At 41.8% G+C, this 26,650-nt stretch overlaps 1 protein-coding gene and 1 non-coding gene across 6 annotated transcripts in view; both read left to right on the top strand.

The window, feature by feature from the left end:
• CDK6 (cyclin dependent kinase 6) overlaps positions 1–26,650 on the top strand; it is a 98,294-nt gene that overhangs the window by 38,233 nt on the left and 33,411 nt on the right. For all 5 annotated transcript variants that reach the window (XM_053409356.1, XM_053409359.1, XM_053409358.1 and 2 more), the window contains one exon: positions 8,674–8,841. In XM_053409356.1, the coding sequence (XP_053265331.1) occupies positions 8,674–8,841 (168 nt within the window). The remainder of the gene's footprint in view (positions 1–8,673; positions 8,842–26,650) is intronic.
• TRNAA-UGC (transfer RNA alanine (anticodon UGC)) lies at positions 15,839–15,907 on the top strand. Its single transcript has one exon. It is a non-coding gene; the product is annotated as a tRNA-Ala (tRNA).

Below are 26,650 nucleotides of genomic sequence, written 5' to 3'. Positions count from 1 at the left end.
GCTGTAGTGTGAAAACAGCTAGTGGAAGTGGGTCATGGTGATAGGGCTAGACACATGAATAATCCCCACACCAGTTTTGATGGCCTGCAGGGGCATGGCCCCTGTCCACATGACACACTTGATACATTACTAAGATGGTATAGGTGGAGTCACACTGCTTTGGCTCTCTACCAGTGATGTAAGGATATGAATTGGGTCATAGGCTATAGTTGATAAGGGAAATCTAAAGCACAACATTATTTGAGAATCTTCTGAACCTTGCAACTCAGTTAAAGGTGGATGTTCCTTCTCCCCTCCGTTTTTTACACACATCCAGCATTCCATGACCACGAAGCATGATCAGTCTCCATTGGCCTCTTTTGGGTTTCTTTTCTTTTTTTAAAAAGGATTTGTTGTACTTCTGCAAAACTTGGGGTTCCTGCAAACCTGTACTGGGTTACCCCAACCACTCTGGGCAGCTTCCAACAAATTAAAACCTCAAACACAACAAAGCATCAAACATTAAAAACTCCCCTATGTCAGATGTCTTCTAAAAGTCAGATAGTTGTTTATTTCCTTAACATCTGAAAGAAGCACGTTCCACAGGGCAGGCGCGAGTACAGAGAAGGCACTCTGCCTGGTTCCCTGTACCCTCACTTTTCACAATGAGGAAACCGCCAGAAAGCCCTCAGAGCTGGATCTCAGTGGCTGGTCATAGGTGGTGCCATTTTGGTTACATAAGTATCAGCACTCAGTACCTAACAATTGGAAAGAAAGAGAATACTGTAATGATTTACATGCGAGATGCCCCAGGTTCAAGCTCAGCATCTCCATTAAAAAAACCCTCAAGGCATAGGATTGTAAAGGAGCTCAGGCCAGTTGATCTAGAGGTCCCAAAGTTTGGATGCACAAATGTTCCAAACTTGACCTGTTAACATGTAATCCTCCATCTCCACCTGAGTCTCATAAGGCAGGTGGAGAGCAACTTGCTGTATGCCATCTTCTCAAATTTGTTAATCATCCAGGGTGGACTTGCACATCTTCCAGTTTATCTTGCAGCCTGAGAAAGCTTCAGGGAGCACAATGCCCTGAGAATTCCCTTGGGAAAGGCTAGTCCCAAGTAGCTTAGTTATGCAGACAACCAGCTCCAAACCAGACATGTTATTGGATATAGTCCTCAACACACATATATAGTGCAGAATATTAGCCTGGAGGAAGATGGTTTGGCTGGGCTGATTTCCAAAGCTCTGAAACTGCTGTGCAAGGCACTTTTGCATTAATCCACAATGGCCAGTGCAGCTCTATTCATGTGTAAGTTCTGGTTCCAAAGTTCTCAAATCTGTTGGTATGAGCTTGCAAGGCAACAGAGGAGATCAGGGGCAAAGGGCAGGACCAACAAGGCTAGACTCAGACCTCTCCCATCTCCAAAACCAGCCCACTCATATTGTCGCATTCACAGTGGGCTGGGTGATTACTACAGCTGTGTTGTAGTAATCCCTTCCAAAGCACACAAAGCAGTAAATTACGTTTTTGGATTATGATCCAAAGTTCTCCAGGCGAAGCAGTGCCAATTTTGGCCTGCAGTGGTGAATTGCATAGATTTTGCAAACTGGCCTCATTTTTTTCTGTACAATCATGGAACTTTTACTGATTTGATGTTCACAGGCCATAATGTACCTCTAGAAGAGCAAAAACGTCCTTTTGGCTGCAGTAAACCAAAACTGCAAAGGGTAGCATACTTCCCAGGAAGGTTGTAACAAAAGCAAACCCAGTCTCTTTCTGGAGCATCCAAAAAATATCTGAATAGTCAGAAAGAAATTGTTGGTTCATGAGAACAGGTGGCAATTGTATTTTGAGTATTTCATCATTTTCATCATTGGCTAACCTGCTTTCCTATCATGTGTTTCTTTACTTGTGGTCTACTTGTGCTTCGACTTTTAAGTTAATGGAAAGACTGTCGGTCAATAGTAGAGCATCTGCTTTGCATGCAAAAGTTTCCAGGTTCAACCTCTGGCTGGGGAAGTCTCCTGCATGAAATCCTGGAGCACCACTGCCAGTTATTGTAGGCAGTACTGAGCCAAGTGGACAATGAATATAATAACCCTGCTGGTCAGACCCAGCATCACTGCCTCTGATGCAGAGGCAGAGGCAGAGCACAGCCATCATGGCTAGTAGGTGTTGATAGCCCTATCCTCCACAAATTTGTCCAAAGCCATCCAAGTTGGTAGCCATGACTGCTTCCTGTGGGAACGAGTTCCTCCGTTAGCTGAGCACTGCCTGAATACCGTATTTTTCACTCCATAAGATGCACCTGACCATAAGGCGCACCTAGTTTTTAGAGGGGGAATGCAAGGAAAAAAATATTATTTAAAGGGAGCGCTGAGCAGAGCCTGTATCCCAGGCTTTGCTCAGCGCTCCCTTTCATGAGCCGTGTGGAGTGTGTGTGCGGCGCTTGCAGGCTTTTCCCCGAGGAGGGAGAAGGGCAGTCCGTCACTCAGGGAAAAGCCCCCAAGAGCCGCACACACACTCCATGTGGCTCTTTAAAGGGAGCGCAGCTCTTGGGGGCTTCTGTGGGAGGTGGGGCAAGTGACAGAGCATGCGGCTCTGTCACTTCCCCCACCTCCCGCAATAGCCGCGCTCCCTTTAAAGGGAGCGCTGCTATCCCTGGCTCCCTGGATGAAGGCACCCCGCTGCCCTGCAGAGGCTTTGCGCAGCTAAGTCAGAAGCCAGAAAAGCGAGAGGGATCGCTGCGCAGCTGTTCTGTCTTCTGGCTTAGCCGCGCAGCCTGCATTTGCTCCATAAGATGCACACACATTTCCCCTTACTTTTGGGGGGGGGTGCGTCTTATAGAGCAAAAAATGCGGTAAGTGCTTCTTTTGTCTGTCCTGACTCTTCCAACTTCCAGATTCTTTGGGTGCCCAGGAGTTCTAGTCATATTGCCTCTTCCTCGCCTTTTCTCTAAAGTGAAAAGCCTCAAATGCAGAAACCTTTCCAAATAGGGAGGTTTCTCCATCCCCTTGATCATTTTGAGTACCTTTTTTATTTTCAGTTCTTGCATAGTGATTCCTAGCATGGAATTTGCTTTTTTTACTTCTGCTGCACAATGTGTCGGCATCTTCATTGAGCTATCCACTACAACCCAAGGTCTTGGTCCTGGCCAGTCACTGCCAATTCAGACCCCATGAGCAAGCAAGCGACCATTTCACGTGGGGATTCTGTTCCCGGCCCCCGCAGAGTGCGTATAAGCGTGCTCTGTTTCATCCCCATTCTGTCTTCTTCCAGATCCAAAAGGACCCATGAATCAGCGATCACGTGCGAATTGGACTTACCTAAATGGTCACCACCTATACGTGAAATAAAGTTTTTTTGCCCCTTCATGCATCAGTTTATACTTGTTCGCATTTTCCTTCTTCAGAGCTAGCAAAGGGCATTTTTATTTTTGTTTTAAAGGAAGAGAGATAAAATTATTCAGGGTGGTGAATTTTACCACTTGCGCTTAGGCAGTACAATTGCGAAAGCACAGGTCCACATAGTCCCTGAATATGAGCTGTGGCGAGGTTTGTCAGCGCAGACACAGCTTGAGAAAAACTTGAAGCCACAAGCCTGCAATCAAAATTAAGTAAGTGGACCCTCATGCAACAAACCGGAGGCCTTAAATTTTATGGGTCTTCCCCACACACGAAACTGATGAAGGTGACCCTGATGAGCTATTTAGTGAAGTCATTCTGCATTGTGAACAGCAAACCAAGATCATTTCTCCACCAAGAACAAGAAAGACCCACCTCACAGTGATTGATGAGAATGTTATAAAAGTGCAGTGAGCTGGAAAGTCATCATCTTGTCTTTTCCTTTTGCCACCGGAACGGCATAGCAGAGAGATCTCTTTTCTTCTGGTTCTGCATAAGGAGAGGTTACATGGCATGGAAATGTGTTACACCCAGCTGCTCACTAGTTTGCAGGGAACACAGTAAATAATACTGTTTAGTATATCTAAGGCACAAAAGAGAACAGCACTCTTTTGATGGTGATTCCTAGCCTCTTTCATTTGCTTTCCAGTTTGCTTCCAATTCATTGAGTGGCATTTTGCAACAGTGCATACTTTAGTGTGGTGGGTTCTCTGATTGGTGGGTTGTTGTTGGGGTTCCCCCCTTTAATTGGCATGAGTAAATGAAAGGTTACTTAGGCCCTGGTGTAGCAGAGGCACTTCAGTTTGTTTAAAGTTGTTTGCTGAACTGAGCAATATCTAAATTAACCCTCTGAATTCATTCTGCGTGAGCTTCATTCATAGCGGGAGAAAGCCCCAATTGCTTACCATCATCAAGATTTCTTTGGCACAATGGTATTTTATTTTGAAAATAATATATTGTTTGGAAACCTGCTTTTTTCATCTTTTAAGGTTTCATTCTATTGATCAGTTCCTAGGGCAAGCTCAATTTATTTTGCGCTTTTTTCTTCTGAATTTGAAAGTTGTGTTGAAAGTTGGTGCAGTATACTGACCTTAACACTTATTCTACATCTGGAAATGTATTATTTATTTAATACATTTAATACATTTCTATACCGCCCTTCATCTGAGGATCACAGGGCAGTTTATATTTGCCCCAACTTCCTCCTCGCTCAAAAAAAAACTTGCTAGTTGGATTCCTGTTCCTCTTACCAAGCTTACCCTTGACAAATTTACCCTCTATATTTCTTGGGGAGGTCCCACAGTTCAGTGGGGCAGCATGCAGAAGGTCCCATGTGCATTCCTAGTTAGACTGGCAGAACTGTGAAAAATCTTTTAGATTTTTGATACAGGGAATATATCAACGTCATATAAAGTCAACTGCCTTATACCAAGCCAGACCTTTGGTCCAGTTAGCTCAGTATTGTCAACTCTACACTGATTGGCAGTGGTTCTTCTGGGTTTAAGACAGGTATGTTTAAGCCCTACCTAGAGATGCCGGATATTGAGCCTAGAACCTTCTCCATGAAAAGCAAGTGTTCTCCACTGAGCTCCACAAACTATTCCAATGTGGCAGACTCCCTCTTCCCCTCTATGATGTTTCTTCCCCCATACTTTCCAAGGAGTTGATCCACAGAAAGAATTAGCTTTGCTCCTGCTTTCTGGCCCACCTGTTTTCCTCTCATAATGGGATGGGCAGAGGAAGAACAGAGAACTCTTCCTCTGGTCCATACATTGGGAGAAATGTATGGTGCCAGGGAGCAAAAAGTTACCAGAACGCATTTGTGGACAAAGGTTCATCTTCGCTCCTCCATCATGTGGCTTTAGCATGGACTCATGGGAAGTAGGTGTGGTTTTGTAGAAACAGTGGTTACTTAACTTCTCCCAGTCAACTCTATATTACTTTATTCAGGGACAGTGAAGAACAAGCTGTTTTATTGCATGACCTTTCTCAGTTTCCCAGGAACCTAATCCCTGAAAAAAATAAGTTCAGCCCAAGCCCAAGGGACCACCTCCCGCCGTTATGGCCACAAATGTGTACTTACCCATAACAACCTATCTTGAATGTAACTGTCATAATAGTAGGGCAGCCCTAAGCAGATTCTTCTAGCTCTTAGATTGCAGAGTTTGAGAACCTCTGGTCTGAGCAAGTTAGACTTCACAGAAAGGTGTTCCATATAAGCAGGTTGTAAGGTTTGCACATGGGTAAGTACACTGCGACTATGATCAGTCCCCAAGTCTATTTTCATAATTCAAATGCCTTGTTGAATTTCTGCCGGAGTTGTCTTACGAAAATTGTGTCACCGTAGTCAACCTTAATATGCAGAGTAAGGAGGTGGTGAAACATTCAGATGCTCTTATTTGAGTAAACTTGATCTCCTGATCTGAAGCTGCTTGCAAATGTTTTTTTCCCTCCCCCCTTGGTGCATTGTTTCAGCTTCCTAATCACTGACCAGCTGTCTTGTTAGTGAATAGAGCTGTGGGCCCCTTGCCATGTTTCATGTGAGGTCTTGGCTGGGTGGCCAAGGAGGCAGCCTGCAGCCACTGTCAAAGCAATTCAAGAGGTATTGGCACAGCAGTGCCACCATTAATTTCTGCTTGTCACATGCTGTCATGCAAGTTACACCAGAGAGGAAATGACCGTTGAAAAAAGTGTGCTTGTGGCACTTTGTCCCCTCTAGACATTATCCCTGAGGTTAAACAAGTGGATACAATTAGCTGCTGTCCACAAACAGCTGTTAGGAAAGAGAAACCCAGATCTGGGCCCCATAGCCATGTGTCTTTCCTGTTGGTGAGGAGAGCCTGCTATCAACATCTGCCATACTTTAACCCTTCATTGAGGTGTTAATTTCGGCTGTATAGAGCCAAATCGATGACTGACGGCAATCCTATGTATGTGTGTTCAGAACTAGTCCCATTAGTTCAGTGTGACTTACTCCTAGGTAAGTGTACGTAGGATTGCAGCCTGTGAGCTGTAGTTCTGAATCAGTAGACAGGATACAGAGGACTGAGTGGGTTAGCTCGAGATGCACGGCCAATAAAAACACACTACTCTGTATTTCATTCCCAGAAATGTGCCTGTTTGCAGTACTACTTAGTTCAGGAGCTTTAATAATTGTATAGTTCTCATGATCACATTTACTGGTTTAAAACAAGTATTTATTATTCAGGAAGACCTCTGGAAATGATAAGTAACTAGGAGATTCCTAAATTTCCTTTCAGCAGGCTTAAGAAAGATTCACTAAAATCTTTTGGTGAATGGCCTGGTAGTCATCTGGCAGGATAAAGATAGTATGTCATATCATGGCTGATGCTCACATTCAATTTTGGCATGGTAAGATCATCACCATGTTCTCCTTTTTTTTTTTTATCTCATCGGTTTGGAGTGGCCTGTATATTTTCCTGGAAAGAGTATCAAGGGTAAAGCTTGAGAACTAGCTCCTTAACATACCCTTGTCAACTGTCAAAAGTGAATTCATAAGAATTTTTCACTGTTTGAGATTGGTGAGCGTATATCACCATGCCCACAACAATTCATGTGGAAATAGAATATGTAGAAATTAGTATTCAGAATGACCTTGGCATAGTTAACCTTTGTCTCATACAACTCTCCGAGCTCTCATCTGGGAGCTTTCCTTTCTTCTCCCAGTCTCCTATCCTGGGATATCTTCCTTTCTCTTCCTCTCACACAGGGTCTTTCACCTGGCAACCATCACATTTTTTGTGTTATGAAAAGAAACTAAAATGTAGAATTGTAGATGGAGACTCAGGGAATGGTGCAGGTGACAAAACAGGTGCATTTCCCCCCATTTGTATGCATTTGAACATGTAAAAGACAGAAGCAGTAAACATGATCACCAAATATCTGTGAATATTCTGTGTTACTTTGGTTCAGATTTTAATATTTATTGGTCATTATAGTGATCCGATTCATTTTTTTTAAAAAAATGCTACAAAACTCAACCCTTCGGTTGAGCAATTAAATGTCTTGTGTGTAAATTATCATGTTGGATTAAAGCAGATGTGGGAATCCTGTGACTCCAGGTGCTGGACTCCCATCAGCCCCAGCTGGCACACTCAGTGGCCAGGGATGATTGGAGTTCTACTGCAACAGCATCTGAAAGACCACAGGTTCCACACTCTTGGATTAGATAATGCATTTCGAATGTGAAATTGATTAAGGAGGCTCAAAAGCCTTGAGAGCTTGCAGGTCAAAGCTCTGGTGACTGTGCCAAACACCCCTGTCACCCTTGCATTTAAGTCTTGTGAACTCTGCAGGTGTGAATACAGGAGACGGCACCTTTTCAAGGCACTGCTCTCAAGAAATTTGCATCAGGTTTTTAATAAATCTTTTTGGTTTTATGATTCCTCATGTTAAAAAACTGTTCTGGGTGCTTTATGAGTAGAAGAATGGTGTATAAATAATATATTATTTACTAACTACATGCTTTTAATTGTCAAATGTTAATAGCCTATTTCTGTTGTGCAAATTCTAATAACATAGAGACTTATGTTTATCAGCTTGCGCATAATCCGCCCTATATGAAAAGTTAGTCTTACTAATGTAATTTCTATTGATTTAAATGAGACCTAAGTGCAGCTATCTTAGGGTGGATCCAACCTAATATAAACATATCTCTTCAAGATAGCTCAATTTTTCCACCTATTGATAGAAACCCTCTTCTGGCCTAAAGAGGGAACATAGGTTGAGTGGACTACGAGAGAGGAGGGGGAGCCCCTGAAGCTGCGTGAGTCCTCTGGCCACTTCATGTGTTTACAGCAAATTTCTGCAGCAGGAAGCTTGGTGTATCTAGATGTTTCCCATATGAATGGGACTCTTGATCTTCCAAGGTCTTTATTCCATGGAAAGCCTCCATGAATACACAAGGCTCCCCATTGCAGCACTTTCCTGCAAACATATAATAATAATAATTTAATAATAATAATTTATTATTTATTCCCCAGCCACTCTGGGCGGCTCCCAACAAAATTGATGATGATGATAAAAATGTGCATTAAGGCAAATGTGCATTAAGAGGGCTGTTTGTGTATCTAGGTACACAAGCATAGGTACAATTATCAGAACCATGTGCATGTTTACTCAGGAGTAAGTCTCACTACCTTAAATGGGGCTTAATTATTGTATATATATCCTAAGTGTATATATAGGGTGCCCTGTCTATATATTTAAGCTGTGCAAAAATGACATACTTTGTTTCTCATCAAAACTCTCAATTGCTTACCCTTAGGACATGATGTTTCAACTCCTGCGAGGGCTTGATTTTCTGCATTCGCACAGAGTGGTCCACCGTGATCTGAAACCGCAAAACATTCTAGTCACCAGCAATGGACAGATAAAATTAGCCGACTTTGGCCTTGCAAGGATCTACAGTTTTCAAATGGCTCTTACATCTGTGGTAAGTTTCAATGTGTTCTTTCTTTAAATCTAATTTGAGGATTTAGTTTCGCATAGGTGTTGTTTGGTCTTTATTTTAGAACAACTAAATAAGGCAAAAGATAGCTGTTACTATTTGAGAAGCGTTACAGTTGAACTTTATCTGAAGCGATTGCAATTACTGCAGGGTGGTAAATTATTCCTACAAATTGCTGAATCTGACTGCTTAGTCCTGTACTTGTTTCTGTGGAAGTAAGTTCATGAAAAGTCCAGTGTACAAAGAATCAAAGCCTGGTTGACATTCCAAGACAATATACAAAGGTGGACTTCCCTGAATATTATGCTTTTTTATCTTTTCCTACTTCATTAAACTGTTTTAATATGCAGCGACTGCACATTACACAGGAGGTATAGTACAGTTGGCATTTTTCCTCCCCTTCTGAATCACATCTTGATAGTGCTTAGAAGGAGCCCTGCAAGTTTCTTAAAAGATAATGTAGCAGTTGCTGCTTTGCTCAGCAGGCGATGTGAGTAGAGTGCACAAGAGAGAGAAAAATAAAATATGGCACGATGGGCTTGTTTACATGACTACTTGTAACCTGGTTGTGCATCAGTCAATTGCCATTTGTTTATGGCATCGGAGTAGGAAAAATGTGGGATGATCAGATATTATTTCCTTGGTCTTGTGGTGATATTTGGATCATCATATTAGTCAAACAAGAATTTAAAAATATAAACGGGGTCCACTATGTGTCCCACTGTCAGTTTTTTAAAAAAGATTGTGCTCTCCAAGCATGAGCAAAAAACCCCACCTGCCTTTCAAGCAAACCTTACAGGTCTAAAATGTGGGAAGTGCAAGAGAATTTGTGGCAGATCTGATCCTTAAGCTTCCTAGTAATCTTAAAGGGCAGCTCCTGAGACACAAAGGAACATATGAAAGCTGCCTTATACTGAGTCACACCCTTAGCCCATCTAACTCAATGGCAGTGGGTCTCCTGGATTTCAAACCGGGAGTCTCTCCTCACCCTACCTCATGCATGCAAAGGAGATGCTTCATCACTGAGCTACAGTCCTTCCTGGACATCCCATATGGCAGGGTCTTATTACAGAAGTGGCCTTACCACTATATGCAAATGATTAAGAATACCCTTAGCTTATAGCTACAGTCTGCTTCTTAAATAAACAAGGTCAGGTCCAGGTATATATGTTGGCATGTGGAGTTTGTCTGCTGCAGCAGAAGTTGACTTTAGTTAAATGAACCCTTGCTTGGAGCATGCCTTTAGTTGAAAGGTATTCAGACTAAGACTTTGGTATAAAATAAGAAAGCTTATATTTATTAAAGGAAGTACACTCTTGATAGGAAAGCTTTCTGTAGTCCTAGCTGCCTATCTGGTTGGAGAAATGAAGAAAGCTATGCTTGTCCCTTTATTCTCAGAAGACAAATCCAAACTGACCACTTGCCTCAAGGTCCAGAGAAAGTGTGTGAGGAGTAGCAGGAAATTGTAAACAGGATGCAACCTAAGACTTACTGGTCATCAAAGAGCTAAAGTGGTCTGCATAGAGATAAAGGTACAGAGATAGGAAGCTGGAAATCTTATCTCTCTTAACCCATGCAAACCTCTCTCAGCCAGCTGACTTGCATCCAGACTTCCAACAGCATTTGGGAACAATGATATAGAACATTGCACTGCTGACACTGCTCCAAACCTTACGAGGACTCCTGTGTGCCACATGGATCCTGTGGTTTAGTTGCACATTGACACAGCTGATGCATACAATCTCCATTCATAGTATAGTACAGTGTTTCCCAGCCTTGGGCCTGCAGCTTTTTTTGGACTACAGTCCCCATCATCCCTGACCATTGGTCTTGCTAGCTAGGGATGATGGGAGTTGTAGTTCAAAAGCAGTTGGAGACCCAAGTTTGGGAAACACTGATATAATAGAACTGTAGGTAGCACCTAACAGGTCATCTAGCCCAACCTCCTGCTCTAAATCATTATCATTTTCCAGCTAATGGTTCCCTTGCAGATATCTGTCCAAACTGTCCAAAGAAAGTGACTTCATATTGCTGAGCTTATCTAAATCATCAGGAAGCTCTTCCTAATGTTTAACCTAAACTCTTCTCCCCAGAGTTTAGAGTCTTCGCTTCTGTTCTTCACCTTGAGAGTGAACAATCTGTGAGTCACTTAACAGATGTTTCTATACAGGACTGAGTACCTCATGTTCTAGGAGTTGTGCACATAATGAAGTTATAGAAAGTCCCCTGTCAGGGTTATCATTATGATCAGTCCACATGTGAACTCTCTGTCATTTCCTACAGCGGTGCAGTATATTGAGGCCAGATAAAGAATTATTTCTTGAAGTACAGTGGTGCCTCACAAGACGAAAAGAATCCGTTCCGCGAGTCTCTTCGTCTTGCGGTTTTTTCGTCTTGTGAAGCAAGCCCATTAGCGGATTAGCGGATTAGCGCTATTAGCGGCTTAGCGGATCAGCTGATAAGCGGCTTAGCGATCAGCTGGTAAGCGGCTTAGCGATCAGCTGTTAAGCAGCTTAGCGGATCAGCTGTTAAGCGGCTTAGCGGATCAGCTGATAAGCGGCTTAGCGGCTTGGGGAAAAGGGGGGGGAAAGGAAAAAAACCCCGCAGGAACTCGCAAGACATTTTCGTCTTGCGAAGCAAGCCCATAGGAAATTCGTTTTGCGAAGCACCTCCAAAACGGAAAACCCTTTCGTCTAGCGGGTTTTCCGTCTTGCGAGGCATTCGTCTTGTGGGGCACCACTGTATCAGTTCTTTCCCAAGATACATCCTCATTCTCTGACTACAAAGGAACTCCTCTAGTGGAACAGAAAGAGCCGTGAAAGTAAGGCAGCATAAAGAACTTATCCAGCCTAGTTGACTGGGTGCTGCAAACTGATAACTTCAAAGTATTTTAGCTGCAATGATTACTTCCCAAATAGTAAAGCATTCTTTTGGCAGGTAAACCTTCTGGGCATATTTCTGTCATTTGTAATCCCTTGATGCTTCCTCTGATAAATGAATGAAAGCCTCAGAATAAATCGACACATGTTTATGTAGAGAATACCAGTCCCGGAGCTAGGAAATCTGAGCAATTGATAGTCCTATGTTCAACATCGGGGCTTCTTCTCAGAAGCAGAACAATGGGGACAAGTATTCAGTGTCATGTGGAGTTAAACTGTTCTGCAAGTGTTGGTGCTGGCTCTTGGGAAAGCTTTGATGAGAAGAGGCGGGAACTATTCGAATCTTTGGAGAGCTTCTGCCAATTGGATTTGATTGTGCTACACAGGATGGACCGATGGCTTGACTTGATATGGTGCAAATGGACATGATAGGTTGCTTCATTCGGGGGGTATAGTAGAAATGGCACCAAAAATTGCAATGAATGCAGTGAGCTAAGTAATATATTTATTTTGGGGGGGGGGATATGGTACAGCCCAGTTTACCCAGTTTATCTAAAGCCATAATGTTGATATAATCAGAAGTTTGTTTCAATGACAGTTTGGTTTACATGCTATTTTATTCCAAGAATGGGGAGCCTTTGGCACTCCTGAAATTGTTGAACTACAACTGACATCAGCCTCAGTCAGCCTGTCATGGAACAAGTACCCTGCCAGAAAGGGTCACCAACATAATTAAAGGGATAGCCTTTTATTTATTTTTATACATTCATATTGTGCCTTTCTTCCATTGTGGAACTCGGTTGGGGGTGTATGTGGCTCCCAGGTTCTTAACCTATCCGAACACTGACCAGACCCTGTCTTGCATAGCTTCAACAAGGTGGTGGCCTCACGTGCCTTTAGGCCATACGCTGAACCATCTACATATTCTGCAAGTTTTATTCTTATTAATAAATCAGAGAAGCTATGGCCCTCCAGATGTTGCTGGACTAAAACTATTTATCATCCCTGATCAGTGGTCATGCTGGCTGGGACAGCTGGGTGTTGAAGTCCAGTTATCTTTGGAGGCTTCTCAGATTCCTAAGATCAGCAGTATACAGTCAGGTTCATATAATCAGCAGTAGAGTTCATATATTAACATATATAGTTAATATATGTCTATTCAACTGTATTTTTCATCTCGTGTGATTTCACTCTCCTTTACTGAAGATATACCATTTGCTGTATTTGTATGGCACTGCTATGGTTAACGAATACCCAATCTGAAACTTCAATGCAACAAAGGCATGGATAGTTTTAAACAATTTGTTTCATTACAAGCTATCTTTACCTTATGTAATTCGAACGGTAGAAATTTTAAATAAGTATAGTCCCATCCATCGTATCAGTTCTTGTGGGAAAATATGCTTCAGTGACTTACTGGCACTGGCTATGGAATGTGGCATTTAAAAGTACCTTTTTACAGTGGGAAAGAATTTGGTCGAGAATAAACAGTCTGACCTTGTTAAATGGACCAAAGTCTGTACAGATCCTAGTTCCAGAAAGCTAGTTTCTACTAGACTGTGAAAGAAAGCTCAGTTTGCAATTAATGCCATTAGGAGTGGGAAGGCTTTGGAGAACCCTGCGCACTGTGTAAAGCTAAATGTTTCACATCAAAACTGTGGAATTAAAAAGCCATATATAGCATTATTGTCTTGATATAATCACGTTTGAGAGACGTGATTTATATTTATATTTGGAAATAGAAATTGAAAAATAATAATAATAATAATAATAATAATAATAATAATAATAATAATAATAATATTTTCCACCCCCTTTTGTGGGATGCTCTCCCCAGGAAGGTTCCTCTGGCCTTCATTATACACCTTTAGGTGCCAGGCAAAAACATTCCTCTTTAACCAGGTCTTTGGCTGATTGACATCCAATGCCCTTTTAAGTGTCCTGTGGAAGGGGGATTATTGGTTTGTTTCTGTTCTTATTTTTATTATGCATTTTGTGTTTTTTATATTGTAATTTTATGTTGTGAACCGCCCTGAGGTCTATGTGTATAGGGCAGTATGAAAATGTAATAAATAAATAAAAATATGAGAATCCAGACCATAGGAAGCAGCCTTATTTCAAGTCAGACCACAGCTCTGGAGAGGTGGTTCAGGCAGGAGTCTTCCCCATCCCTCCCTAGAGATACCAGGGATTGAACCTGCAAAATGTATGCTCTCTCACTGAAGCTGTGGTATACCGAAGTTCTTAGAAAAATACAGATCTACTTCGTTTTGCAGCACTAGCAACAGAACTCTGAGACATCCCAAAGCCCTTTAGCTGTATAGATTAGGAGTCATATGATGCAAGAATCTGCAGAAATTAATTTGCTGTTTCAGACAATTATCCTGAAGGGATCTTCCTAAGTAAACATTCTAAATATCTAAAGAGTGAGAAAATAAAATATATACTGAGTACTTTGATAAATAGTTATTTCCCCTAATGAATATGTTAATTCACATTAAACTTCCACCCTACATCTTCTACATTGAAGACAGACACAAAGGATTCATTCAGCTTCTCTTCAGCGTCCTTTTCCTCCTTTTGGACACCTTTGACTCCCTTGTTGTCCAAAGGGCCAACTGCCTCCCTTAGCCGGTTTCCTGTTCCTAATATATTTAAAGAATTTTTTTATTGTTGGTCTTTTAGTTTTAGTCAAGAAAGCGAACTGTGGTATATTAACATAAGATGGTTTTAGCTCGGTACAAGTCAAGAGTTAGGGTAGAGTTTACCTTTGGCCAAGTTTAAAGGCCATATTAAAACAAAGCAAAACAGAAACAGCAGCAAAGAATGCTTCTTTTGAATCTCTGCATTGTTTCCAGATTTTTATAACCAGTGTAAACATTACCTGAACTTTATCTGAGCTTCCTGAATTGCCTTTCATTTTGTAACACCAGCATTTACCATACAAAGGTTGACATAGTTGCCAAGAGCAAGCAAACCTGCCTCACCAAGGAAGCTTAGCGTTGAACAGATTGTATATTTGCAACCATTCTCAATGTAGTAACTTTCTGAAAGCTACAAGCACAGTAGAAGACTGCAAACCAATAGCTGTTCTTGCCTTTCCCATCCTTTCTAAATGTTATTTGGGTTATTGTTTGACAACCATAGTGATCATTTGACTTAGACTGGATATGGGCATCTTACCACAACTCCCCAATGCTTTCAGATCCCGACGACTAGAGTGCTTTCCCCTACAAGGCCCTTTTCTATTTCTGATTTAAACTAATCAGATTGTAGAATCATCTTTCTACATAGGGATATCACCAGCTGGATTGAGATCTAGGAAAGTTCCCACTGATTTTTGTTGTTGTTGAAATCACTACAAATGACATTTACATATGCATAGCCTGACCTCCATAACTGCACCAGTGCTTAGGCATAGATTTGAATATACAGAGCATTTGGCCTCTCAGAAGAGAGGAGGAAGTGGTGCAGTTTTAAAAGGAAAACCTTAATAATCACAGGCACAAGAGGAGAAGGAATGGAGTATTGATTTGCCATGGTAGCCCTAAATTTAAATGTTTTGTCTCCTTGAATCTCTCTTTGGCATCCAGGTTCCTTTAGCCTAGGTGTGTGTTGGGGGGGAGTGTATTCAGTTTCTTAATTGATCATAAGGCATTCGATTTTCTTTTTATATCCCTGCTGCTTGGTTTATTGCATAGCTGAAATTCTTTCCCAGTGAATATGTGAAATATTATAGCCTGGATTAGCAATTAATGTCACAGATGACATACCTTTGTTCTACGCATTACTGAAGGTAGGTGTCCAACAAGGAACTTTTCCATCTCAATGATTTTTTTTAAAGCCAACCACAAGACATTCCTAATAGGTAAAGACAAGTGGGAACCCGTGAAAAAATTTCCATTGTTTGTGCACTTTGCTCCTGTCTTTCACATTGATGTTGCTGCATTCCCATCCCCTTTCCGTGCATGTGTGAAATATGGGGTCTTCTTTTAGCTCTGTGTTTTAGATTTCAAATTTCTGTTCATTGCATGAACAATTCTGGTGGTTTTGATGTATCTGAAGTATATGAACTACATAAGATGGCACAGACAGTGGGAAGGGCTGTAGCTCAGTGGTAGAGCGTTTGCCTTGCATGCAAAAGGTTTCAGGTTCAATCCCTGGCATCTCCAGGTAGGGCAGGGAGAGACAAAAACAAAATAGGACTAATAAAATAATACTAGTTACTCTGACCTGGTTTGCATGTCACATTAAAGCATAGTTAAAATAAACCATGGTTTAATGTGAGCAAGCAGCGGGCTGGTGGTGGCTGTTACTGAAATATTGGACCACCACTGCTCCTTCTGCTACTGGGAAATGTGTAATGGTCTGGCTTGTCATGTTGCCTAAACCTAGGTTTGTGATTTGTTCCCTTCAAACCAGCCACATTCAGTAAGCCAAGAACAAACTTTAAACTTATATTTTGTAGTAATACTACTAGCGTTATGCCCATATTGCATGGCCTTAACAGTGGGGGATTTGGAAACTATGGCAATTGCTCAAGTGTCCAGAAAACTGTGTGGGATTGTCATACTAACTGGTCTTACACATCAGTCATAGCTTAGTAGCAAGTGAAGCGAATGAAGAGTGAGTCTGGTTTGTTGTTGGATCCTGGGGGAGAGGGGCTGGCTGTATGCGTCAGTAGATTAGCCGGCTGATTAAGAAGAGGAAGTATATGTTGTAATTGCATGTTGATGAAAAGAGTTTTTAATCTCCCATTGCTATTATATCTGGAGCATGGGGGAGGGGAAACATGGGGGGAGGGGTGGGGAATCTATTTAAAATAGCAGACTAATTAATACATTCAAGAGAATGTTACAGACATATTTATAAGCCCTGGAATTTCCCCTCCTGTTTAGCTCTGCCTGCAACCATGCATAATGGCAATCTGTGGTCCATTCCGTATCCCAAAGAGCAAGCGGGTGGAGGTGGAGGGTGGGGAGGGGTGCAGAGAGAGCTCCCTCAGTCCCCTCCCCTCTGGTCCTTTGCTGCTGGTGCTCCCCCCCCCCATGGCTTTTCATGTCAAGACTTCCATAATTAAAGGGAGGAAAGTAAATTAATTACATGAATATTAAAAGGTTACTCATCCGTTTTAACATTTGGTCACTAGTTGGCTAATGAAAAGGAACTTGGGGGGCTGGAGGCCTGCCATGCTGCTTCTCCGCTTTCTTTAGTAGGCCACATGCTGAAGCAGTGATTGTGCGTGACAGATTCTGGAAACAAAGAGTCTGCGCGCAGCTCATCCAGACGGAGCATGCTTTGCTAAATTGCACCAATAGCAGGGTGGCCTACAGGCAAACAAAATGGTTAAACAATACATAATAAAAGTTTTTATTTGGTATTTCCTGTGAGGCCGTGCCAGTTGCCAAGGGGTGTTCTCTATTTCCACCTCTCTACACCCCCCCACCCACCCCCCCAAAAAACTTTGGTTGTATTAATTGTTGACCACAGCTGGCAAAGAACCAAACTAGCAGGGACAGATAAGGAAGGAGGGGAGGGGTGGGGTAATGGCATCTGGACATTGAAGAGCGGGGGGGGGGAGCACAAAAAATTACAGCATATATCTGGAATTTTCCAGCTAACGATGTGCGGATGTGGTAGTGCTAGAGAAAAAGAGCCAAACTGAGACTGCTTTGTTCGGTAAGAGAGAGGCCCCCTGTAACATTCCTTTTAGCTGTGTATATTTTGGCTTCAGTTGTGCAGTGTTAACTATATGCTGTGTATGGAGCACATCAGTTGTTAGCTGCATGTATATATAGAGATAGATAGATTTTGTTGCAATCGATAAAAGGCCATCTATGGCACATGAAAAATTTGGTAAAGGGACACCTGGAGCTGCTTGGGGTGTTTTGATATTTGTATAATATTAAGGGTTGGGGGCAGATGCAAAAAATGCAAGACTTCACAGCAACAGCTGCCTTTAGGGGACACACAGATGCAATGAATGCTGCCTTTTTAAAACCCATCAATGAAGTGAAAGAATTTAGAGCTAGCTGATGTAATGAAAAGACCAGTGACTTAACATAGTTGCTTGGGATAAAAATAGGAAGTGAAGAAACTGATATAACCTTTTCTGTTCTGTTCTTTATTCCTAATCATTAAGCAATTGACTCTTTGTTAAACAGGGACGTTTTACAGTATGCTGAGTGATTATTCACAATAGCCCTATCACCACCACCCCTGGCAGTAATCATAGCAAGAAAATCGGGAGCCAAAATGATTTGCTGTTGTTGTGGGGAAGACGCTGAAGGAAACCACAACAACTAATTCGAAATACGCTGTTAAACTGCAAAAAAACCCCAGAGAAATTGAAAGAACAGAAACCAAAGGTTAAGACTCTTAAGGGTACCATATAAAATGCGTAGGTGTAAAGACGTCATCGACCTACGCCTCGGACTGCATGTTAAAGTTGCCAACTTTAGTAGCCTCCAGGAGTATCCGGCCCTCAGAAGTCAGGCTAGGATCCAAGGAGCTGCTTTAGGCATTGCCAAGGAGCTTCAGCATCCCTGTATAATTGCTGTAAACGCCGCCCTTTGAATGGGAGACTCCCATACTGTAACACATACTGTTTTTTGAGAGCCCCCTCCTTTTCATTCTGCTTGCCATGCTGCGTAGGGGGCTGCCTTTTAAGAACTACTGTTGGAGAATGTTCGCAGCTTAGTGCTGGAGCATCTGCCTTGCATTTAGAAAGTCCTAGGTTACAGCATCTACCAGGTAGAAGTGGGAGAGATTCCTGTCTGAAACCCTGGAGAGTAGCTGCCTGTCTGTGTAGACAATACTGAGCAGGGATGGATCTAATAGTCTGACTCCATATAAACGACAGCTTCTTACGTTCCTACATTCCTTGAGTGCCTGTAGTTTCCTGTTTCCATCATAGTAGCAGTGAAAATCTACGCAAGTTTGCTCACAAGTAAGTAGATAAATAGGTACCACTCCGGCGGGAAGGTAAACGGTGTTCCCGTGCGCTGCTCTGGTTTCACCTAATTATGCTGGCCACATGACCCAGAAAAACTGTCTGCGGACAAATGTCAGCTCCCTTGGCCAGTAAAGCGAGATGAGCGCTGCAACCCCAGATCGTTTGTGACTGGACTTAACTGTCAGCGGTCCTTTACCTTTTTTAAAGTCTTTCTATATTGAGAGGGGCTTACTGCATAGGATTGCTCTGCCAGCCTTCTCTGGTCTATGGCACCCAGTTCAGACACCTTAGATGATAGTTTGCCCAAATCAGAGCTGCCAGATCTTCTGATTTTCTCTCTCAGGATTGTGGGTATTTTCCTAAACCATAATTGTAAAATGTTAAAATGCTTAACATTGCAGTGTACATAAAATTTAGAAAAAAGAAAAGAAAAAAAGATAGAATTACTTACAGTTCAAAAGGCTTGTACAAAATAAAGCAGGGAGAAGGAAGAGAAAACAGGAACATAATATGCAAAGATGAGGTCAGCTCATTGTCCGCTCTGTGAAACGCTTCCGATGCTCCTGAGTCATTTCTGGTTATTTTGTTTATTATTATATTAATAGCCCACATTTCCTCCAGGGAGCTTAAGGTGGAATGTATGGTTCTCCTCCACCCCTCCATTTTATTCTCACAGCAACCCTTTGGGGTAGGTTAGTCTGAGAGACTGTGACAGGCCCGAGACTGCCCAATGAGCTTCATGGTTGAGTGGGGATTTGAACTCTGGTCTCTCAGGTCCTAGTCCACACTCTGACTTCTACACCTCACCGGCTCTCTTTCCATATCAGCTCCCACTGAAGAAACATCAGCATTTGAGCATTTAGCCAGCAACCTCCATAACAAAACTCTGGCTGTCACCAAGGAAAGGTAATGGGCAAAACATTTTGGAAAAGTAGCCTTCGTGATTATGAGATGTTACTTACTTGGGTGGTTGAAATCACAAACAAGTATTACAAGGTGTTGGTCCTGTCCCATCTAGATTGCTGCAAGAACGGCTGTTTTTGCAAGTGCTTGCCTGCTAAGCCTGACTGCCTTTCATTTCATTTCTTCCTTTCATACTCCTGTGCTAACCTTGAATGGTGAAACACCATTGGGAAAGTGTGCAGTAGAAGTTGGGAAGGGGGAAGAGCCAAGCAGGGGTAAAGACTGCCAGACTTTTCTTTCCTTTCAAATATCTTTAAGAGCAGCATGACAGGCAGGCATCTAACAGGTGAAGCTGTAGCTGGCTTGGAAGTTTAAATTATAGGAAAACTCACTGCAGCCAAACATTGGCAATCCTTGCAGCCGTACATGCAGGGGGGTTGTAGGGGCTGAGCAGGTGTGGGAGGAAGCCACAGCACGGAGGCTGTAGAAGTTAGATTGCTTTATAAATTAATGTGCCCATCAAGTTTTGTAGTTGGGAAAGGTTGCAGAACATGCAGCAAGTTTGGTTAGCAAGTAAAATTTCGTAAACGTTTGAGGAAAGCAATCAGCAGATGTGTAAGGCAAACTGGGAATAGAAGGGTGACTTGTTTGCTCTGCTTTGCCTATCCAAAAAAGGAGAAACTGAAATCTGTGAGGTGCACCTAACTCCTCTCTGTGTTGAATCCTCCCTTTTTGCTTCAGTCTGTCTTTAATTTCAAGACCAATTCCTTTAGTGAGAATATGCCAGGAGGAGGAATTACCACCACCAGTTCCAGCAGTGCTCATTGGCTAGGCAGGAAGAAAGCATTTCTTCCTAAATTGGATGCTTCCTTCTCTCCTGCAGACTCAATATGCTGTTTCACAACCCTGTAATCTAAAGTCCATTGTTTGCTCTTGGGAGAACCTTCACGCTTTGTGGCAAACAGAGGGGGGGGGGAAAGAGGGAGTGTGTTGCCCGTCTACCTCTGGCTAGAGTGACCTTTTGGGAGGAGAGAAAGGGAGCTCTCTCCTGTGACCCTGATAGTCTGCTGGGAGTCTGCTGTTATCCCAGCATTCCATGGCTGCCACAGCCTGACAGGTTTATGCCCGGAAGGGGGCAACTGTGCTTCCACGGGAAGGCATTTCCTTCCTAAAGCTCTTGTGCCCACAGTCTCCAAAGGGTTAACAAGGGAGCTACTTTGAAAACAGAGGCAGAAGGTCATTGGCGGCAACAGCAAAGGCTTGTGGAGCCTGCCATCGAGAGCCTTTGACCCTGCATTTCCCACCCAGGGGATTGTAAACATTGGCTTGCAGCCAGGGCGCTCTAAAGAACTCCTCTGTCCTGCCAGCATACATGGTTACAGGTTTTAGTGGAAACTGCAACACACCAGAGTTATTTCTGCATGTCCAGAGAACACTTCTGTTCCAGGGGAAGAGATGGGGTTGTGGGGGAAAGGGAGAGAAATGTGCCATCGCTATGCTGGAATTTGAAAGCACAGAGATAGGCTTGTTTCGTGGTGCTTCGCATGTAACATAGCTGCCTTTCTCGAAAACTTCCTCAACTTGGAGGAATGTGTAGAATGCTGTCACTTTATCAGTAGCCATAAGAGCCCTTTTTATCTGGTGTTTGTTAGTAACTAGCAATATCATTCTTATCTTGCTGCCCTTTAGCTGGATGTTATGCTCTCAGACATGAGAACTAGAAACATGAAAGCGCTTATTACCTTGAACATTCTTTGGCATTGCCTTTTTGTCATTGACCCTTCAGCATGTGAAGAGAAGGTGCTTTTCCGAAATGCATAATAAACAAGCCTGTTCCGGACGTAGCTAAACAGGTTTTAATTTCAAGTACAATGGTTGCAACTTGGATTTTAGACATATCAGAAGCTGTGATGGGAAACTTCTTCAGGATTTTAATTAGAAGGAAGGCCAGATGTGGCCTGGCCCCTTACTTTTTGTGATGGCCCCTGTTACTGTTTCTACTTTTTTGCCAATTAATTTTTATTCATTTTCCAAATTTCTAGCACATCAATGCCATATTAAAACTAATTTAATCCAATTTTTGTCTGTTACAGTTTTTAAAAGACTAGAGGGAAGCTATGATTTGACTAAAATTTGGGGAGTCAGGAAGTGAAGCTTGTGGGTTTTTAAATTTTAGGATTCCAACTTTTCCCTCATAATTTGTTCATTGTCTTTGTTGATCTGTTAATTTTAAAACTTGTTTGTTTGTTTGTAAATGAATAGTGTGGTTTGATAGTTTATATGGCTGTGCATGACTCCTCCGTTGTGCTTCTCAATCTTGGGAACCATTCTGCTAAATTTGGCGACTGTTGGTTCAGTTTGGAACTTTTAGGTCTATCATCTTGATTCGAAATGGTGTTAAACAGTATTCAAACATAGGCAAAAACCAGCTCCTCCATCTTGGGAACTGTCATGCCACATATGCTGATAATATCTCAAGAAGCATCTGGATGGACAGACAGACAAACCACTTTCCAAAATACTTAGAAGAGCAACCAATAAGGTCTCTAAGGCATGCTTGGAATTAGTATGTGGTATCTAACAGTTGACTGTGGGTGTTACAGCTTCAGATAGGCTTGACAGTGGACCAGAAATAAATGTGTTGGCCTGCTTCTGTGGCTTTAGATAGAATGCATTATCATCTACCAATGTCTGTAGATCAGTCTACTGTTAAAGCACAAGAGTATGGGTTTTTAAAAAGAGAAAAAGGAAATTCTAGCTGAAGATGCAGAAGATGGTGATTAAATTTGATTAGATTTATATCCTGTCTTTCCTTCCAAAGGAACACATGGCATCAAACACACAAGCGATCAAACATCTAACAACAATTTCAATACAGAATATGTCTATTTTAAAAGGCCTGTCTTCAGTATGTGCTGAAAAGGCAACAGAGATGGCGTCCCTCACAAATGAAGCTTGTGTGGTCAAGAATAAACATGAGGAAGTGAGGCCTAGCTGTGCTTTGGCCAACCAGTGTACTTGATCCTCTCTGCTTGCTCGCTCTTGGTTATAGCAAGAGAAATATTTGGTGACCAGTGCTATGTGGACTTTAGGCTGGCCAGATGCAAAAAAAAAAAGAGAGCAGGTCACCTGCCCCTTGGCTACTTGTGTAAAATAGGGAATGCCATCTCCTGCTTTGCATCTGGGCACCCTAACTTCACTATATTGTGACCTGCACCAGTTCATCATCTAGATGAAGTCAGTATTACTAACCTAATACTATCCATTGCACTGCATACCACTGATTGCAAGGAATGCCAAGGTAAATATACTTGCCTCATGCAGAGTAAACTGTGAAAGCTATTTGAATGCATGCTTCTCCCCTCAAATTTCCCTTAGGGTGCCCTTTCTCATGAAGACCTCAAGAAGTAACCTCTCTGCTAGGAAGAGTTATCATGGCAATTCCGCACCGCAGAAAAGAAAGAAACGTGAATGAACTATATATAGTTGTTTAATGGGCTTTCTAATTTTTATACGTATATTTTAAAAAATCCATTCCTATTAAAAATGGTTAGATTTTCTAGAAATGAGTGCAATACAAGCTTTGAAATATACTGGTAGTCTTACTTATGTAATCAGGGCTTGGTTAGAAAATTTAAACTGCAGTTCTGTCTAGTAACAATTGCATACACGTGCGTAATGCATGAGACTTGATGAAAAAAAATTACTATATCGAGATGAAGTGCCTTCCGCTAGTGTTTATATATACACATGTTCATGTGCATTGAGATACCTAGAAATACTTTAGAACAGCACCAACATTCTAGGGATGTGGTTCTTCCTAGAAATATAACATAAAGTTCTGATTAGTGTTTTGGTTAAACCATCAAAGGAAACAAACAGTTCTTATATTTAACTCTCATAGCTGTTCAATTTTTCTTTTCTTTTCAAGATTCAGATGTTGTAATGCAATACATAAAACTGTGCTTATTAAATTGGAAGTGCTGTGAAAGACAATAAGAAAATACAGTTGAAAAAATAATTCTCACACACTGAACCTTAAAAGTAATTTATGCCCCATAGAATCAAAAGTAGTGTCAGGGGTGGGATTGCCTTCACAAACTAATAATTAGAAAATATGGTTTCCTTTCTAATAACATTGTTTGGAGTGAAAGTTACCAAGTTCACAAACAATTATTTTAGTTTTGTTTAAAAGTCCTAGAACTTGGTTGCTGTGGTGAAGATGGTGCAAGGAACAGTTAAGGAAATATAAAGGTTTTCCATATCCCAGAGAGGTGAGAAAAGCAAACTGTCAAGTATAGTAATTTTAGTCTTATTAGTGAAAATCTGAACATGGTTGTTCAGATAAATACTACTGAGTTTAATGATACTTTCCCCCTAGTAAGAATGTTTAGGATTGCTGTCTTACAAACCCTTGCAAACCCTTTTCTCAAGTAGAAGTATAATTGAACTTGAGATTAGCAAGATGCCAGGTGTCTATTGATGCTGATGTGCCCCCACCCGCTATTATCATTGACCATTGGGCATACTGACTAGGCTGATGAGACCTTTAATCCTACAACATCTGAAGAGCCACAGGTTCCCTGCAGGCACAGCATTGGACTAGAGTCTAATTTATGTACAAGGCTATCTTTATGAATGAATTCATTCTTCAAAGAGCCCCGAACCATATTGACTAACTGCATGAATGCACTATCCTCCCTAAAGGTCAAGAGCAGTTGACAAGACACAAAATGTTCCTTTTGAGCGTACAAAGTCTTACAGTGCTGGCTATCTTCTCATAACATGAAAGCAGGTACAGCATTAACAAACACATCAGTGAAGGAAGAAGTGTAAACCAAGAAAGAATCCACGCCTCTGTTCTTTGTTTTGGTCTTATTCTTTGTATAGAGCCCTTTAATTTGTTAAAGAAACCAGCAAGATAATTGCATCATAGAGAAATCATAAAGAATTATAGAATTGCAGAGTTGGAAGGCACACTTAGAACCATCTAGTCCAAACCTCTGCAGGGCAGGAATATGCAGCTGTCCCATACAGGATCAGACCTGCAACCTTGGTGTTATCAGCACCATGATCATGATTTGGTAGATCAGTTGTTGATTAGCAGTTGTGGAACAACTGGATAACTGTATGTGGAAATCCTTTTGATTTGCTTTTATTTTTTAATGTTTGTGATATATGAAATAGCTGTACATTAAATGGAGGTATTCCCCAAATACTCTTTTCAGTGCCAAATGCCTGGTGTCACACTTTTGCATTATTCTCTCTCTAATCTAACCATGAAGTTAAATGGAATCATGTGATGAATTAAATATGCTAACCAGGTACGTCAACACTCTGTTTTGGGTAATGTTAAAGCCTAAAGCTTTGAGTTTATGTTACAATGCAAACTCGTACCACAGAGAGAAGGCACAGAAAAAAATTGATTAACCATTTTGATTGCAGCTGAGATCCTAAGAAGCTAATAAGAGAGTTTCTACCTACTCCAGCAGAACTAGATTGCACCTTTAGGCTGCTATACTAAACACCCCTCCTTAGGGAATAAGCTCCATTGAGCATCTAGGTATAGGATTGTGCTATTGTCAGCCTTGCCATTTGGCTCTGCCTTACCTGTATAGTTAAGTCTGTACAGTCGTACCTTGGAAGTCGAAAGAAATCCGTTCTGGAAGTCCGTTCCACTTCCAAAACATTCGAAAACCAAAGCGCAGCTTTTGATTGGCTGCAGGAAGCTCCTGCAGCCAATTGGAAGCCACGGAAGCCTCATCGGACGTTCGGCTTCCAAAAATCATTCAAAAACCGGAACACTCACTTCTGGGTTTTGATCGTTGGGGAGCCGATTTGTTCGGGAGCCAAGGCGTTTGAGATCCAAGGTACAACTGTATTACTATTTAAAAACAAATCTTATTCTTAGGAGGGCACCTGGTTTGTCCTTCCTTCGGCATGTCCTAGCACTCAGGGGCACTTCTACATACCCATAATGATGCAATGCCATTGTTTTCTTTTAGAGATGAAACATCCCTCTTTTCTGGCTTACCTAAGCAAACACTTTTGTAAGTGAAAAATAGAAATAAAACCAATGCAGAAGAGGAAGTTCTGCTCTGGTGTTGAGCTCACCATATCCTGCCTTCAGAATAATTTCCATTTCTGCTTATCTGTTTCTGTGAATGGAATGTCCGCAAATATTTATTTGGTTTCTCTGGTGAAAAAGGGATGAGGCAGAGGGAAATGGTCTTCATGAATCAGTCACTGCAGATTCACTGCATCACTCTGAGTTGTTTGGGTTGTGTTTTTTTTTTAAGTGAGAAAAATATCCTGTGGTTATTCTTTGCATGCAAGTTCCTTGAAGGCAAGCGGAAACATTTTACCATTCTTAACATACAGATTACACACCCAGAGAGACCCCTGCACACTGAAAAATTACACTGAAGCACGGCAAATCTGATGATTGAAATGCAACCTGCTCTTGTGTGCAATTTCCAAATTAATAATTTTTGCCTCCCCACTTCTCTAATCCATTACCCACCTTGTAACATGTATTTAAATATATAAAATACAAGGAAGAGCAAGCTTGCAATGCAAGGCCTTTCCAGGGTTTTATCTCTTTTGAGGTAATGCTTCTAAAAGAAAGGAAATTACATATCCTGACATTCAAATTACAGCACTGGTTTCTGGGAAATGCTACCCCCCCCCCCCTGCAAAGTTTCATGCTGGCAACACGAATTGCTGTGTGAAATGAAGGTGTGCAAAAGTCTTTGGCATCTTAAGTTAAGGCTGGTGCCCATGACATCACTGGTGAAAAACTACACAACTTCTCCGTTCACATCGCGTTTTGTGAACTGTTTTAAAATTATCACAGTTCAAGGATGCATTCCATCCAGCCAGAACTGAGGATGTGAAACAGGACCAGTGAGTGGTGCATTCTGGGAATATGGCCTGAGGAGGTAGAGGGGAGGTGCCTAGGTAGAGCCTATTTAGCTCTCAGGAATCTACCTAGTCTGCTAGAGAGCCACACTCAGCTTGTGGGCCTGAGGGCCCCCAACCTTGCTTTTGAGTGTTT

The sequence above is a fragment of the Podarcis raffonei genome, chromosome 12 (assembly GCF_027172205.1).
Source record: "Podarcis raffonei isolate rPodRaf1 chromosome 12, rPodRaf1.pri, whole genome shotgun sequence".
Lineage (NCBI taxonomy): Eukaryota > Metazoa > Chordata > Lepidosauria > Squamata > Lacertidae > Podarcis > Podarcis raffonei.
This window is presented reverse-complemented; position numbering and strand designations above follow the sequence as displayed.